General features: G+C 40.5%; 1 protein-coding gene across 2 annotated transcripts in view; it reads left to right on the forward strand.

The window, feature by feature from the left end:
- Nucleotides 1-17,374, forward strand: part of LOC127542633 (transmembrane protein 182-like) — a 30,614-nt gene extending 13,240 nt beyond the window's left edge. Inside the window, exon 5 of one of the 2 annotated variants that reach the window (XM_051968370.1) lies at nucleotides 15,382-15,479. In XM_051968370.1, the coding sequence (XP_051824330.1) occupies nucleotides 15,382-15,395 (14 nt within the window). In that variant the 3' untranslated portion in view covers nucleotides 15,396-15,479. Of the gene's footprint in view, nucleotides 1-15,337 lie in introns of both variants that reach the window. The other variant, XM_051968369.1, reaches the window with a different exon arrangement.
- The last annotated feature ends 522 nt before the right edge of the window (nucleotides 17,375-17,896 follow it).

Here is a 17,896-nt window from a genome sequence, read left to right on the forward strand (position 1 = left end):
ACTATGGGAGAAAGAGTACATGGATTTTGATCCTCTTTTTGAAGATAATGAAAGCTGAAGGACTTACGCAAGTTCACCCAGCTAGTAAAATCTAGTAGAGCTGAGATTCAAAACACCATCTTTTGCTTCTAAGCTTAGTCCTCTTTCTGCTGTGCTGGATTGTCATTGGGGCCTGCTTTAATGAGGAAGAGTAGGGCTTGGATCCAGGATTCCATGAGATATGGAACTCCCAGACCAAGAAAGTCCCTCTTTCAGTGCAGGCTGGCAGCCTATTAGTCTTGCAGAGTTGCTTTGGGCATTGTGAGGTTCAACAGCTTACCCACTTAGCCAGGTTGGTTAAGTGATTGTTTCTTAAGTGTCCAAGAAAAGGTCATTCTCTTAAGGAAGTTAGGAATCTCCTCAGTTTTATCTGTAGCACAAATTTACTTGACAAACCCTTTCTTTCCAGGTAGAATACATGTAAACCTTAGCTCAGCACGTATGGAAATTATCATCACAGATTCTGAATTAAGAGGGACTGACTTCAGAGCTTTACCCAGTATGGAGGAAGCAAGGCTTTGCTCCCGCTGCCACTGTTCTTGAGGAGGATGTGGGCTTTCTCTCTGCCCACTGCCTCTCCCAGGATCCCTTTGCTGTACTATTCCTCTTCTAGGGCCAGCACTAGGCTCTACTGCAGGCCACCTCTGCCCCCTGCCTCCACTTCTTTCAGAGGGTCAGAGGAATAGACAAAAATGAAACATGAATTAGTTTCCAAGGCAATTCCGAGGCCGTATCATGAAAAAAGTATTCTGAGGACAAGAAAGAGCTTAGATAGATGTGTGTGTCCTCTCTGCTATCTTGGCCAGAAGTCCTCAGTATACATTTTACCCAATTATTTACATCTTCTCTGTTTCTGTGATCTTGAACAATGAGAATTTGTGTTTAGAATTTTAGTTCAGTAATATTACTAAATCAAAGTAAGATATCCTGCTGAGGCAGTATAAGTGGCTTTAGCTGTGTAATAATATGATAAATAAGCAGCATGGTTTAATGCAAGGGGTGTTCACCTTTCTTATGTCATGGGCCCCTTTGGCAGTCCAGTGGATTTTGTTTTTAAATGCCTAAAATAAAAATGCACTATTACAAAGGAAACCAATTTTGTTGAAATGTAGTCATTGAAATATTAAAAACAAAACAAAAGCAATTCATGGAGCCAGGCTAGAAAACCTTATGTAGTAGATAAGAGCATCAGCATTGAAATCAGAAGGATATGGACTCAAGTTCTGCTTCTAACACATCCCAACTATGTGACCACAGCCAAGTTATTTAATCTTTCAGGGTCCTAGGCAACTCTCCAAGACCTTAAGCTGCAGATGAGCAGCTGAGTTGCACCAAGGAAGGGTGTCCACACTGGGAGTTCCCCGTACAGATGGCATGGCAGATCTAGGTCCAGCACATAGAAGGGGATGAATCAACCCCAATTCACCTGGCTGTGTGCAAGCAGAGCCAGAATAACCATTTGTCAGGGATGTGGCATAAGGGATCCTTGAATATGACTGAAGATCCTAGCCAGATGTAAGATTCTGGATTTTGGAATCAGTTTCAGGCTACCCAGTTAACCAGAATATTAAATTACTCAGAGCCTCAATTCCCATAGAATCATTAAAGACAACCAACAGTTGGGTACATTAGGAGCATTCTGTGTCTACACATTCATACAAGCATCAAGTTGTATTGAAATTTAAAAAACATGAATAATTTCATGGTTTTGAAACAATCTGGAAATAGCATGTAAAGACAAACTGAATTTTCTTCTAGTAGCTGATCTGGAGCTCAGTTCTACTCACCCCAGGACATAATTCCCCTTCTGTTCCTTAGAAGCCATTTTTTTAGACACCATCACTACTTGGGAAACTTGACTGTAGCATATACAGCTGCATGTGATTGCCGTGCTCACCTTGCTTTGATTGATTGGTCAAGGCTGTTTAGGGGCAACTCCTTCCATATGTGGGGGTCTGAGGTCCTAAAGAGGTGATCATGAGGCCTTCCTCCCTGCTCAGGTGTGTAGCCACTGTGGCACTTGGCTAGGATGTCATGTCAACTCCATGGAAGCTCTACAGATGTGGAGAGAAACTTGGGCTTTGATGGGAAGCCAGCTTTTGCCAATCTAAGAGTAGAGTTTTGAGTGTGTATGAATTTAAGAGCAAAGTTGGCCTTTAGTCTAAGTTATTAGGAGTCATTTGCCCCAATCATGGGTCTCTCCGGGATAAAGGCCAAGACTCTAAGAGCCCTGATCAATTGTTATTATTTGTTTTGCCTTGGTTTCTGGTTTTATAATCTCAGGAACTTAGCTCAGCTGATTTGTTTTTCCATTTTCTCTCATCCCTCTGGAATCTCAAAGTAAGATAGTTTAAATTTTGTCTCATTTTTCTTCATCCTTATTTGTCTTGTTTTCCATTGCAATAGTTTTGCCATCCTGACTCTTGATAAACTCAGCTTATCGTAAGGAAATTCCGTGACATCTCCACAGGACTTCTTTGTGAATACATGCATCTGGGTCCTTAAGTTAGTTCTTCCCCTCTCACAGCTCCTTTAAATCAATTCCTTAATCAGAAAGAATCTCTTCTTTGGAACTTTCAGGACACTTGGTTTGTACCTCTCTTATGAACTGATCACTTTCATTTTGTCTTGAGATCATTTGTGTACATACCCTGTTTTGGTGGGTACTTAGGCAATCATTTAGCCTCCCAGGGCCCTAGTGCCTTGGTTTTTAAGACCAGGGCATGATAACCTTTGATGTCTCACTAGCCCTGGAGTACCTCAAGGCAGCAACTGGGCCCTCTTCATGTTGCTTTAACTGTATTGAGGTGTAACCCAGAGGCCTTCACAGGATAGTGGGCCTTTAAGGAATGTTTCCTCAGTGGACACCAATTGTTTCTAAGTTGATAAGACTGCTCAAGGAGGTATTTTTTCATTCCTCCTTTTGGTGCAGATGTCAAAGCAGCTTAGGGAACTATTTCTTTTTTTAATTAAAGCTTTTTATTTTCAAAATATATACATGGATACTTTTCAACATGCACCCTTACAAAACTTTGTGTCCTAATTTTTTTCCTCCCTTCTCCACCCTCTCCCCCAAATGGCAAGTGATCCCATATATATTAAACATGTGCAGTTCCTCTCGATATATTTCCACAAATACGCTGCACAAGAAATATCAGAACAAAAATGAAAAAAAAATGAGAAAGAAAACAAAATTCAAGCAAACAACAATAAAAAGAGTGAAAATGCTATGTTGTGATCCACATTCAGTCCCCACAGTCTCTCTCTGGGTGCAGATGGCTTTCCCCATCTCAAGTCTATTGGAATTGGCCTGAATCATGTCATTGTTGACGAGAACCACGTCCATCAGAATTGATCATCATATGATCTTGTTGTTGCGGTGTACAATGATCTCCTCTATTTCTGCTCATTTCACTTAGAATCAGTTCATGTAAGTCTCTCCAGGCCTCTCTGAAATCATACTCCTGATTATTTCTTATAGAACAATAATATTTCATAACATTCATAAACTGTAACTTATTCAGCCATTCCCCTATTTCAAGTGCTAAGGAACCAATTGATTATATAATCTGCCCTATCATACTACTTCCCTTAGGATTATTTAAGGCATCTCTCTCCAATTTAAACTTGCTAACTCAAGAATAATTTGTTATCAGAGCTGTTAACATCTTTTGAAATAAGCTCTCAAAAGGGGAAAGAAAGAAAAAGCAAAAGGACTTTTTAGATTTGGTCTCTGATGTATGTGCCTAGCTGAATGGAAATGGAATCAGTTTTTAGAAAATAATATGATTTATAGCAACTTAGTTTTCTTTCCTCCCTCCCTTCCCTTCTTCCTTCCTATTTCATTCTTTCCCTCCCTCTCCCCTTTTGTCTCTTTTTTCCCTACTTTTACAGCTTCACATTTTTGAAGACAGAACTCAGTTTGACTAGAACATAGTGAACATGAAAAGAAGTAAGGGGATGTCAGATTGGCAAGGGAGGCTGGTGGAAAGTTTTAGGATAGGGAAGTAACCCGAATTAGAGTGATACTCTAAAAAGATAGTACTGTTACTATTTCCAAGGTGCTCTATATGTATGATCTCGTGATCTCTTTAAGAATTCTATCAATTTCGGCTTTCCAGATGAGGACCCTGAAGTCACATGACTCACTGTGGTCACATCTGTATGTGCCAGGCAGAGGGTAGATGAGCATTTGGTAGAGATGGGGAAGAACACGAGAGGGGGGATTTCAGGTCAGTGCCTTTCCTGACTTCAGGCTCAGCATTCTTTTGCTGCTGTCGGGTGAATCTGGTCACAGTGGGGAGCACCATATAAATGCCACTTATTATTCTTGTTATTAACTCCCAACGGATGTGGAAAGGAAGAAAATGCTTGCTAAATGGGATCTTAAACTTTAAGAAAGGCCAGGTAGTCATGAGAGAGGTTGCAAATTCATTTTTATCAGTTCTTTGTCTCATGCCCCATAGGAGGACCATTTTATGTAGTCCGTTACACTAGGTATTGTATGTTAATGAAATAGAAATTGATTGTAAGAAGAATGCTTACCGAGCCTCACTTGCTAGCCAATTAATTTCATTTTAAATTACACAAGCAATAAAGGCTTAATTACATTCTTATCAATATATTGTATTTTGTGAAGAATGGGTGGCCATTTATACACACACACACACACACACACACGCATGCATACACACACACACGTGCGCGCGCGCACATACAGAGTAATTTTGTTATAGCCAATTAATTGGTGCTTTATGCCCGTGTCCATCATATACAATATAAGTTATTTATTTGTGACCCTTGTTTCAGGTAGTCCCCCACATTCTTATGGTCAGCAGTGTTTAGGGCAGATAACATTTAACCCCTTGGCTGCTGACCTTCATCAGAAGGGAATTTCTTTTTGCCATGAAACAAACAAAATGAACAGCATCTCATGCCGGGGGGTCACAGGCACAAGACAGGTCCCCTGAGGTGGATGTGATTTAGATTTATCTGAGTTCTAAAACTCACGCCCCTATCTAGTGGCAGGGCTTGAAAGGAAGTCTGTGATAAATAAGTCTGCCAAGCTACACAGTGAAATAAATAATGCTTCTAGTAATGAGTTTTTAATGCCCTACTCAGACATTGTGCAGGCCTGACACTAGGGTCTGGGGAACAATGAAGGACCTTTTTAGTCCAGGGGTTCTAAACTTAGGGACCCTGAACTTTGTTTTTTCCTAAATATTTGGATTACTATATTTCACTACAATCCATTTCTTTTGTGATCCTATGCATTTCAAAACATGACACCAAGAAGGGGTTCCTGAGCTTCCCTAGGCTGCCAAAGGTATAGATGATCCCTAAAGGGGGAAGAACTTTCTCTCTAATCAGTAGTCTTATCAAGGTATCACCAGGAGTTTGTTAAGGGTAGACTCCATACCCAGATTCTGTGAGCTTCAGTGGGTGACAATGTGGGGTAGTGGGAAGAACACTCCATCTCGGAAGTGAAGGACCTTCATCTGAAGTCCTTCTTAGTCTTTTTCTAGCTCCATGAACTTAGGCAACCCACTTCCCATCTCTTGGCTTTTCTTACCTTTAAAATGAAATCCTAATATCAATACTGAGAAGCAATGAGGGAGGGGATACAGAGGGTCAGAAAGACTGTTGTTCAAGTCCTGACATTTTTATAGAATCATTGTGTGGATCTGAACAATATTCCTTGAATTTCCCTCTAAGATTTAAGTTACAGAATAGATGCAGATAATCATCGATAAAAGTGTCCTTATCCTGGATAAGAGGTCCCCGGACCAAAGGAGATCCCAGATGTGCGCCCAGAATTGCTCATCTTGTTGACTTTACGAGGTCATTTGGGGCAAAGTCTCATGTGCTAGATAAACCTGAGTCACTGTTGTCACAGACTTAATGTTGTTGCCATATGTTTAATCTGGCTTCTAAAAGTATTGCTGTGAATATCTTGAGTTTGTGGGACACTCTGCCATGTATTACCAATTTTAAATTTCCCATCTCTGCCACTAACTAGTTGGGATTTGGGGCAAATCATTTTCCTGCCTTTGGCTTCAGTTTTTTTCCATGGAAAATGAAGGGGTAGTTGGAATGTTCATATATGTGACCTGTAAGGTCACATCCGGCTCCAATATTTTATGTTCTTTGGTTTCATGTTCATATCCACAGTATCTATAAGGCACAAAGAATCGCGGTTCTCAATCTCTTTGATAAAACAGAAAACTGAGGGACACAGAAGTTTAGAGCCTTACTTGAGGTAATGTATTTGTGGAATGGCAATGACGGAACTAGAATCCATGTCACCTGACTCCCAGCATACTTCAAGTGGCCTGCAGTTTAGTGGGGCAGCTGGGAGGCACTGCAGTGGATAGAGTGCCACGATTGAAGTCAGAAAGACGATGCAATTTCAAATCTAGCTTTAGATACTTACTAGCTGTGTGATCCTAGGCAAATCACTTTACCTTGTTTGCCTCAGTTTCCTCCTCTGTAAAATTAGCTGGAAAAGGAAATGACAAACTACTCCACTATCTTTGCCAAGAAAACCCCAAAAGGGATCATGAAGAATCAGACACGAGTAAAAAAAAAAGAATGAACATGACATGGTTAGTCAATTTTCCATTGAACTTTCCAGTAATTTCTGTAAAGTCAAGATATAATTCTTATAAAAAGACAGGATTGGAGAGTGGGTAGATCACTAGATTTGGAGTTGAGACTTGAGTCTATACTTTGAATCTAACATCTCATTAGCCGTGTGGCCTCAGACAAGCCACTTTCGATATCCTGCTCAGAGGACTGGATGATCCAAAAAGAAGATGTACTGGCCATGTAGCAAGAGCAAAGCGTGTCTGAGCACTGGAAGCACCTACTGGAAGCACTGAGCACTTTGCCAAGAAAAAGAGAAACAGGCCAGCAGCATGGGAGAGGACTCCAAGTGGCAGATTTACGAGAGGCACGGATGACTCCCTGGCTGCCATTTTGTGAGGGGTACTCGTTTCCATGAGTTCATGGATACCACAAGGTGTGGAAGCATCTGGGAAAGTAGTGACACCCTTCACCCAGTGAAAGAATGAGTGGACGGGCTGTGACACCATAGCACTCTAACGGTTCCTGCTAGAGGTTTGCTGATGTTTTCAAAGCGTAAGCTCTTTTCACTGTTGCTTGGTCAAGCCCGAGCAATCTAAAGCATATCAGTGTAGACAATGAACTGCCCAGTCTGCATCTGATTATGTATATGGTAAGTCTGTGAATTGTTCAGGACAGTTTTCCATTCCAAGGCTCTTTACCCACAGTACCTCAGCAAAACCCTTCATTGCCTCCTCTGGCATGGGTCAGTATATGCTGAATTGAGTAATACTAATTCACTTCCTCCTTCCTGAAATGAATCAATGGAAATGTTTTTAGTTTGGAGAGACCTTAGAAATCATTGAGTCCAACCCCTCTTAATTATCAAGCACTTATTAAATACCTACTACATTGTAGGCATATTTTTTAAAAGTCTCTGCCCTCAAAGGAGCACATGTTCTATTCCTTGTTCTTCTAGCTGAGGAACTGAGGCTGGGAGAGTTTAAGCTGCCAAGCAGAATGCCGGCATTTGAAGGGAGCCCAGAAGAGGCCATATAGCGAGGTGGCAGAGCTGGCACTCAAACCTTGGGCCTTTTTTCAAGTAATGCTCTTTTTAAAAAGATTTTTGTCATTTTCTAATGATCCTCTTATCTCTTCAAGAAAACCTTCCTTTTAACCCAGAGATATAGTTCAGTAAAACAAAGCAGTGCATTGACAACGTGTGGGAAGCACACCTTAACCAGTGCCAGTGATCTTTTGACCCACTGCTTTACTGTGATGCTTTTGAAATCATGTAATTTGGGGACGGAGTCGGTTTTGGATTGGTGGAGAGGAGGGGATGCAAGGGAAGAACTTGAGGGAGTCCTTGCTGGTACTGGTGGGCTCTTGTGTTGGAGACAGATCTTTGCCCCATAGATTGCCAAGTTGGACCCAGAGATGTTGTGACAAGAGAATTTCTCACAAGATGGCAGTTTATTCTGGCAGCCGCCTGACACTCTCGTCTCCAGCTTCTGGGCCGCCTCAGAGTGCTTTGCACATGACTTGTCTGGTAGCCCGGGAGTGCTGCCAGCCAGAGGTGTGGATTGATGTGACTTTCATCCAGTTCAGAGCCAAATTTGAGGCTGGTTCTTATCTCTGGATTGGTTCAGCTAGTCCTAGTCTTGACCCAAGTCATCAAGTGAGAGGGGACTGACTGGCTGGTTCCCCCTACCATCGTCTTTGGAGGCTGACTTACTGACATAGTCTACAATGCCAGCTTGTCTATGGCTAGCTTGCTTAGGGCACTGTCTAACACTGAGGGCTGCAATGGGATGGGGCTTAGGAAAATGAAGCGTTAAGGCAGCAGATTGTGCCCGAGGCAGCATTTGGCCAATGCCAAGATCACTGATGGCAGCCAGACTGTGTCTGACACGGATCAATATGCACTCACAAGTATTTCCCACTTGATTGTGCTTGTATTCCAATTCTGAGTCCATTAACTTGTCTTCGGACCTTCCTTTTTCCACTCAGATACTACTGGGAGCTCAAAGCTTGGCCAGTTAGATGTTTATTTGTGCCAGAGCACAGCTATCACAGCTCTCCAAATGCTGACATTACTCCTTCTCTGAGGAGTGACTCTGGGGCTTAGGGCCCATGACCTCTCTAGCCCAGTTGTGAAGAAGTGCTTGTCCAACTGGATGAATCTGAATCTGCATTCTTACTTTTCCCTTTCCTATTAGTCTCCTGGGACTGGAGCTCATCTTATAATCATCTGGATGTATTTGTTCATACGGTCAGTAAGTTTACTGAGGCCCCAGTGTACCCCAATGCTAGGTTCTATGTGGAAGCCAAAAATGAATATGACCCAGGCTCTACCTTTTTATTCTTTGGAGCTCAGGGAGTTAGCAACTGTCTCAGTTCTGTTGTAAGTTAATAAAGGAATTCCTCAGCTGTGCAGTAATATTATCTACCTGGGCTACAACTGAAAACCAGAGGTAACAAAAAACCCGCCAGGCTTCAGAGCAGATACAATAGATGGCTATATGCTAAATCCAATTTATTTTTCTAATAGGAGAAATCCTCCCTCGGAGCCTAGTTACCCTTACTTTGTGTACAATTAAATTTGTGGCTTTCCCACCTATAGACATGATGTATAAAGCAAAAGAAAGAGGGAAGAGAAGGGCTATCATGGGCAAGTATACTGGCAAAAATTAGAAGTAGAAACTGGCAGCAAAGAAGGTGATCCAAGGACTCTGAATTAGGTACAGAACCGAAGAAGCCCAGCAGCCTGGTATCACCTGCCAACATAGGTCAAAGTATTGCACATTTAAAAGAGGGTGGGGCATAAGGGAGCCAGCCTTTTACTCAAACACATACTGATTTTGTGATACCCTTATCCTCTCAGGGCCTCGCTTGTTCTTGGAGACTCCCAATTGTAGAGCAGTAGCTGATTTGCATTGGTAAAGGGGATTTCTTTACATTAATGACATCACAAATTCCTCCTCCTCCCCTAAAAAATCCCAATTTTTACAGATGAAGAAACTAAGTTTAGAAAGTGAGAGATCTGCTCCAAGTGACACATTGAATTAGAATGAGAAGACAGCACAGTTCCCTAAATGCCCAAACTAGCGGCCTCCTCATCTCACTACACAGTCTCACCAGAGTTCACGCTCTGTGTGGCCCCCATCCTATGCCTTGTCAGGAGACAAGGGAAACGGCTATCTTTGAGTTTGGTCCGAGCCCTGACAATGTGGATTGCTGGGGAATCCCAAGGAGTTGCATTTTTATATAGTGTTCCCTTCCCCAGCCTCAGCCTTATTCACTAGAATGAGTGGCTCCTGCCCCCTGGGGACCCAGTTGGGCACATGAAGGGGGAACTGGGGAGAAGAGAGTGACCACAAGGGGAGACACCTAGGAAAGGGACTAGTGTAAGACCAAGGGAAAACTCAGCAATACTTGGACTTTCCATAGCAGGCTCCGCCCCTTAGGAGGCCAGTATGGGTTATGGATCCATTTAGAGGAACCCAGATTTGGAATCGAGAGGGACCTTAGGGCCATTTAGTACAAATCCCCAGAGAGAGAGACAGACACAGACAGACAGACAGACAGACAGAGAGGGGGTGGACAGAGGCAGACAGACAAACGGAGACATAAAGACAGAGAGACAGACAGAAACAGAGACAGAAAGACAGAGGGGAGCGGGGCAGAGACAGAGACCACAGAAAGATGGATAAAAGTCATTTAGTGCAAATCTGAAGACAGATGGAGACAGACAGAGACAAAGGGATAGAGAATAGAGACAGAGCGGGGACAGCTATAGACAGACTAGGGAGAGATATGAGAGGGTGAAGTTTGTTCAAGGTCACCCAGGCAGTAAATTTCAGAGCAGGGTATATTGGAATAGTGCCACTTATACTAATTTGGACTAGTTGTGGCCTGTTTAAGCTCCTTCAGACCTGTGATAATGAAGAGCATTGCTGTAAAAGCTCCTCATATTCTTAGAAAACTTTTCATATTAGTTCCAACATGAATGACTGGCTTCAAGGAAGTTCAGACAAGTCGAAACTTGCCAAACTTTTGTTTTATCCCTTTTAATTTTGTTCTTGCTAATAATTTTAGTATTATCATAACTGTAATTCGTTTTCACTATTTTGATATAGTTCCAACTAATTATGAACGATTTACACTCTATCAGGTGGTTATAAGACTTGTTTGTACTTGCTTAAACTCATTCAAGTTGATGATAATTATTTCCATTAATTTGCTGCTATTATTATAAGTTCAAAACAGCTAGTCTCCAAGACATCTACAGTTACTCTGGATGCTTGTGGGCTATAATAGGGAGGGGGTACACTAATGAAGTTCTGGTTCTTGCCAACTTTTTTCTTGCCTCTTTCTCCGCTTTGATCCTCTGTGGCCAAAAAACCCCCAAGTCTTTGATTCCTTAAAAGCAGTGCAGAATTGTTCATGGTCCACATAGAGTATGTGTTTAAGATACACAGATAATGATGGACCAGCTCTGGACACTGTCCATCTACCTGCACATCACAACATGTAGAGTAGGCATTCTTCAGTTGTTTGTTTTGTTCTGGTGTAGATGATTAGGCTAGATCTTTTGGAACAATTGCACATCTCACTTAGGAGACTCACTCCCTAGAGTTCTGGGGATCAGTTCTGCTGCACAAGAAGACATTGTAGTGATTACATCCAGAGCATCTCAGCATCTATTCCTTTTACAGTTGGACTCTATATTGGACATCCCTCATGAAAATGAAACTTTTTTTTTATTACTTTGGTTTTAATGGTCAAGGATTATGAAAGTTATCTCTAGTGTTACTTCCATCAGGGAATCTGGTATATTTCAACCTATGCTTGGGATGGACCAAGGGAAAAGATTTTTAAGATCACATGTTCTTCCTCTGAATCAAATACTTTTTAAAATAACCAAACAATAATCATTGGAACTTTATGTTGTTTGTATTTCAGCTAAGCATGGGATTGTAAAGATGTGATTTGCTGTAGAAAATCATGTATTCCCTTCTCATCTTTTCATCATGGATGCCTTTGATATGGCATTATTCTCATAAATATGAGACAGCAGATACTCAGATCACCAATTATTGATACCCTTTCAATCTCTCTTTTTGATGGTGATAATGCCTATGATTTCCCTTCCAAGTGTTTACTATTTTCCTTTCTTTTGAATATCTTGAGAATTGACTCTTCAAGACCCTCAATTTTGTCACCTTCAGCATTAGACTTCTCTTACGTAAATTTGGTTTGGACCAGTTACTTTTCACAGTAACTTTTTTAGGGCCATTTCCACCTCCTCATGTAGCCCGTCAGGGACATGCCTTCCATGTTTCCAAATTTAGTAAGTTGGCTGTCATTGGTGAAGGAAATTGCTAGAGAAATCTTGATTTTTTTTCTTTCCTCCCCATCTTTGTTATCCCTTAAATGCTTTCTACATGATGTGGATTAATTGGATCCCATGAAATGTTTTTCCTTCTACTGTGTTGTCCTCCGGCATAAGATTTTACAAGTGACTTTATATTCTAAACTGATGTTGCCCTTGTCTACCATATCATCTAACTTGGCAAGAAAAGCCCATGTTTTCTGCCCCAGGCAATCTGTGGCTCCTTGGCCTCCTTTTTCGATTGTGATTACTTTACATTGGTTAAACTGCTGTAGAAAATAGTGATAGTCTGTGTTGATATCAGTTCCTTTTTTAAATCCCATTTTTTCTGGATCAATAGCTTGTTTAAATAGGTCAGGTAGAAACTGTTTGCATATCTTAACTTTTTTCTTATTTTTATTCCTTCTTTTAGCTTGGTGTTGACTTTGATAGTTTGTGAGCGAGGCTGGCCTTTTAAACCATATTCAGAATGACTTTTGCAAGACTTGTGAAGACCTCTGGGGAGAGTTTTGCCTAAATGAAACAAATATAAGATTTTTTTTTTCCATATGTGGGTCTTTCTCTTGATAGCAAGCACCTTCTAATAATTGTGATAGGAGAGGATAAAAAAGATATCAATTACAAAAATGCAGAGGTGTTACATCATCCATTGTTACCTGTCCAACATCGGACATGTGTTGTATTTTGAACAGTTAGTTAGGCATCTGATCATATTGCTGCTGAATGGCATATACAATGTAGAGAAGTCTCATGGTTGCTGCAGGAAATCCATTTCTACGTGAATTATGCTGACATCTTGATATAACTCTTTTCTCTATGGAGCAGCATTCATATCAGGCAGCTTTGTCTCAAAACTCATTTATGGGAGATTTTCTTTTTCAGTTCTTCCTTAGATCTGTGATTGTAGGTATGGGAGTATTCCTTCCATTGGTTCATATTCTCACAGAGATCCTCAGTTCAATGGAATATTTACCTAATGTACTACAGACCTTCCATTAGGCCTTTTTCTATATCATGGGCACTAATGGAGTGCCCAGACTATTCATCTCATCTCTTACTCTTTCCATACATTTCACCCGCTTCCTTTTTAACCATACATCTCCCTTAGGCAACATCTTGTACTCAAGTCATCATAGGAAGCATGTGGAGGCATAATCATGCTTATGATGCATCTTTCTTTGTGTCACAACTTGGATTGTTCAGAGATAGTAGGAAATGAGTCTTCATCTTTGTGTTCCCATTGCCAGTGATAAATATTTGCTCAATTTAATCTTGGTAGGGAAAGCTCTTTACAATATTAGTTTCATGAACGGGGATGGAGATAAGCCTGGGCTTGTAGGATTTCTGTTTTCAAGACTCCATGACTGAGTATCTGAAATAGCAAGGAGCTTTAGAATTCCACAAATACAAAGATAAAAATGATAATTTGGGGTTTGTATCCCAAAGAAATAATAAAGGAGGGAAAAGGGCTCACATGTGCAAAAATGTTTGTAGCAGCCCTTTTTGTAGTGGCAAAGGATTAGAAAATGAGAAGATGCCTATCAGTTGGGGAATGGCTGAATAAGTTATGGTATATGAAAGTAATGGGATATTATTGTTGTATAAACATGACAAATAAGCTGATTTTAGAAAGGCCTGGAAAGATTGACATGAACTGATGCTGAATGAAACAAACAGAACCAGAAGTACACTGTACACAGCAACAGCAAGATTTTGCCATGATCAATTATGACACACTTGGTTCTTCTCAGCAATTCCAATAAACTATGGATGGAAAATGCCAACCACACCCAGAGAGAGAACTTTGGAGACTGATTGTAAAACTACATGTGCTCTGTTCACTTTTTTTTTCTTTCATGGATTTTCCCTTTTGTTCTGATTTTTTTCTCCCAACATAATTCATAAGGAAATATGTTTTTTTAAGAATGTACATGTATAACTAAAAAAGTCATTTCACACATAACTGGTGAAAATAAAAACAAATTTCAAAAATGATAATTTCTACCTGGAGAAACTTACATTCTACTATGGAAAATATTACTTGAACATAGGCAAGGAAAAATGCTTATTGAATTATTAAAAAACACAAATGCTTATTGAATTAAAAATACAAATGCAAGGGTGAAGGAGAAATATAGGTAAAGTATACTAGGGAAAATGCCATGAAATGTCACGGATATCTTTTCTTCACAGTTATTTTCTGCTAACGACCTCTCCAATAGAACTTCCCTTTTTAATGAAGAATAAGATGTAGAAACAAAAGATAAGTCTGACAGCATATACCTATTATATACCTAGTCCCTTAAAGGATCTTTGCTCTCTAGGATTAATCAAAGTTCTTATATCCTTTATTGTAGTTTTTGTTTATATTATTGTAGTGGCATATATTGTCCTAATGGATCTGCCTCCTTTATTTTGTATTAGTTAATGCAGATCTTCCCAAGTAGTTTTGAATCCCTTATTTCTGTAGTTTCTTATGGAATAATAATATTCCATTGAGATCTTAATGTGAAAATTTCTTCATTCATTATCCGATTAATGGGTTTCTACTTGTTTCTAGTTTTGGCTAGCACAGAAAGTATTGTAATACATCTGTTGGTCTATGTGAGGTCTTCCTTTGCTTTGTGCCCAAGAGCAGCCCAAGAGTCACTAAACAAAGGGTACATAAAGTTCAGCTCCTGCCTCATGTTACCTCAAACGAACCTTTTAATCTCTATGAATCCCATTTTTTTTCTTTTGTAAAATGAATGTAGCTTGAACTAAATGACCTATAAAGTTTGTTTTAGCTAGAAATCTGAGGTCTTCTCTTGCCAAGGAAGGGGAAACTATAAAACTAGAATGTTATTTAGTGACTTTTCTCCTATGATGTCAAATTGTTTTCTCTACTGCTTGTACCAGTTCCCAGACCCTCTAGCCTTGATGGCTTCTAGCTTTTATTGGCCTTGCCACTTGGAGGATGTGAGCTGAAGCCTCCGAGTTATCCTTATTTGTTTTTTACTTATTATTAGTGACTTGGAACAATGCTTCATGTAGTTGGTGATAGTTGCTGATTATCTGGAAAACTATTTGTCCGTGTTGTTGTCCCAGAATAATTTTTTTTTGGGGGGGCTCTATGCGCATAGATGACTTAATGTACATATAAACCACATATGTGTTATACATATGTATATCTCTGTATACATATGTGAGTAAATATATGTGTGTAAACACATATGAAGCTAGGAAACTTGTTATAGAAACTAGGAACCTTAGCTATCAGTAGTGTTCTCTTTGTCTTGTTTTAGCTTGTTTTCAGAAAAGACCACGCTTACAAATTCTCTCTTTTTACCTTTGTTCTAGGGGGCTTCTTCCTCCTTCTCCTCCTTCTGTTTGTGCTGTGGAAGGAATGTGCAGCTGATTTTCAGAAATACATACTTCTGGAAAGGAGTGAAAAGTGCATCCCTGAGAATGTCCCTGTGCATGTGCATTATGGCTGGTCTTTTATGTTTGCTGCTTCTGGAACACCCTTGGTTTATCTTTCAGGACTTCTGTTTTATTTGATTGGCCAGAGGAACATGAAAGTCCCGAAGTGAAAGAATGGAGAGAGGGATACATCCCCACTCTCCCAACACTACCTGCTCAATACTTAACACACACACACATCAGCATGCTTACATACACACTTACACACTCACACAACACATTTACACACGTACACACATGCACCCCATTAAGAAACTCCCTGAGCATGTTTCCCCTTCTGACTGGAAGGAAGGCTTTGCACCATCTCCAGAAGTTGCTTTGCCATACTCTTCAAGGTTTTACCCACCATAACAGATATTTGATCAAGAAATGGTAACAAATGGTACTTCGAGAGAAACATTGAGAAGGGAAAGGGAGCACTAGACCGAGTTGTATGAAGGGGCCCAGGAGTTGGTTTTCATTGGCCTCAGATTTAGAGGCCAAAGAGCCTCGCTCTCATTTTCCTCTCACTTGGCAGTATAGTTTGTATTGGAGCTGTTATTTCATTTCCAATCTCTCCTAAATCCAATTGTGATTTACAGTAAGATGTTTCTTTTTGAATAGAAATTGAGTGTGCCTTTTTTTTTGAGAGGGGTGGGGGGGGCGGAGCAAGAATTAGTCATAAGTGATGTCTCAGGCCAGCCATGATTATTTTTTAGACAATTTAAGCCTGGGGAAGTTGAAAAAGTTATGCCAGGAGACAGAGAGACAGAGACAGGGACACAGAGACTGAGATTTTTTTCCTTTAGCTTTTTCCTCTTCAGATAGAATTTGGAAAGCAAACCCAGTGTGAATGCATGCACATTTTAATGGGCTGGAGAAGAGATAGCTTATATCCAGAGGCAATCTAGCTCCCATTTCTATGCAGCAGGCTTTACATCCTTCCAAGCGAAGGGGGCTGTATTTCACTGAGAGAATTAGAAAAAAAAATTCAAAACATAAAAGCCTACACTTGGGTAAGTGAAATAAAGAGCCAACTTTTCAGCCATAGTATAGGTCCTTCTGCAGAGGAAAACAGGAGACATTGAAACACCACTGCTTTTGACTTGGTCCTGGAAATATATTTGTATTTTGTGGAACAAATAGCATTCCTGGCTGAAGATTAAAGTGGGAAAAGTAGAAGAAAGTCAGTGTCTAGTGGCTGGAAGCATAAATAGCACATTCATTCATTAGAATCCCTTTCAAGCCTTCAGTGTCAACCATAAGAATTTGTTTACTTAGGGTTTAATGGTTCACATCATTTTTGGTCCTTAGACCTAGTCCCACTTTCTTTCTTCTGGTAGGAGGCCATGCCAGCTTACCAGAATTCAGAGAAAGCCTAAGGCTACTTTGGAGAAGTGAAGGATATGCTAAGTTAGTGATTCATTTGTTCTGGAATCAGAAACAGAGTAAACTGTCATCTTGTAAAAACAATCTTGTGGCAGGGGCCTGCAAAAAGACTCTCAAGGACTCCTGTCTTTATAGCTAGTCAGTGAGCTACACACCACACACAAAACCATTGCGTGAGTACCATTTGGAACCAGCAGTAAGATGAACCTGTGCCTGCATTTCCCTGAGTGGGATTCACTTTCTAGGCTTGCATTATGGCGGAGTGACTTAACCTCAGAGACTATTTTCAAATGGTAACGCTTTTCTTTAAGGCACAGGAGTCTCTGTGAGGTAAGAGTTATTACAACCAGATCCATTAGCCAGTGAATATGTTATTATTCTTTCCTGCCTTGGCCATTGTCTCCTGTGAAATTGTAACTTTGACATATATGTTTGTTTAAAATATAGGAGATTTAACCAGTGATGTCACCAACCATGAGCTTTCTTGTTGGTGTGATTTATTTGTTCACTTAAAAAGCCTGCGTTAATAAAATACATTCTGGTGTCTTCCTGGCTTCTCATCGCCTTATAGGGAGAGGAGCTCTAGGCTAAACCACCTTCAATGAGGTGCTCCGCCAACTGGGGAGGCCCACTTGGCTGACATCACCTTCACATTGTGGAGGATCAGGGTGATTACCTTTCTGGGCTTCAGGGGTGTGTGGGGGGGATCGAGTAAGGAGATTTCTGGGGAGCCAGTTGGTATGTCTTGTCACATTTTCTCTTCTCTAGGACCTGCCAATCACTCCAAATAATTGTAGAGTGACATACCTATTCATCCTTCTCATCCAAACTGGTTCCCATTCCCCTAAAAGACTTGGAGGTCAGTGCTGGGGCTAGGCGACATAAGTGTATGTGTAGTAAAGTATGTATGTGTATACATATAAACATATGAATATATTAACACACACACAAGCCAAGGTCACAGTGACCCATGACTGCTATAACTCAAAGGTTCCCAAAAAGTATATTGAGACACCCTTGTGAGTTGGAAAGACACCCTTGGGCATGTGATTAGTATCTGTTACAACA

The sequence above is a fragment of the Antechinus flavipes genome, chromosome X (genome assembly GCF_016432865.1).
Source record: "Antechinus flavipes isolate AdamAnt ecotype Samford, QLD, Australia chromosome X, AdamAnt_v2, whole genome shotgun sequence".
In the NCBI taxonomy this organism is placed as follows: domain Eukaryota; kingdom Metazoa; phylum Chordata; class Mammalia; order Dasyuromorphia; family Dasyuridae; genus Antechinus; species Antechinus flavipes.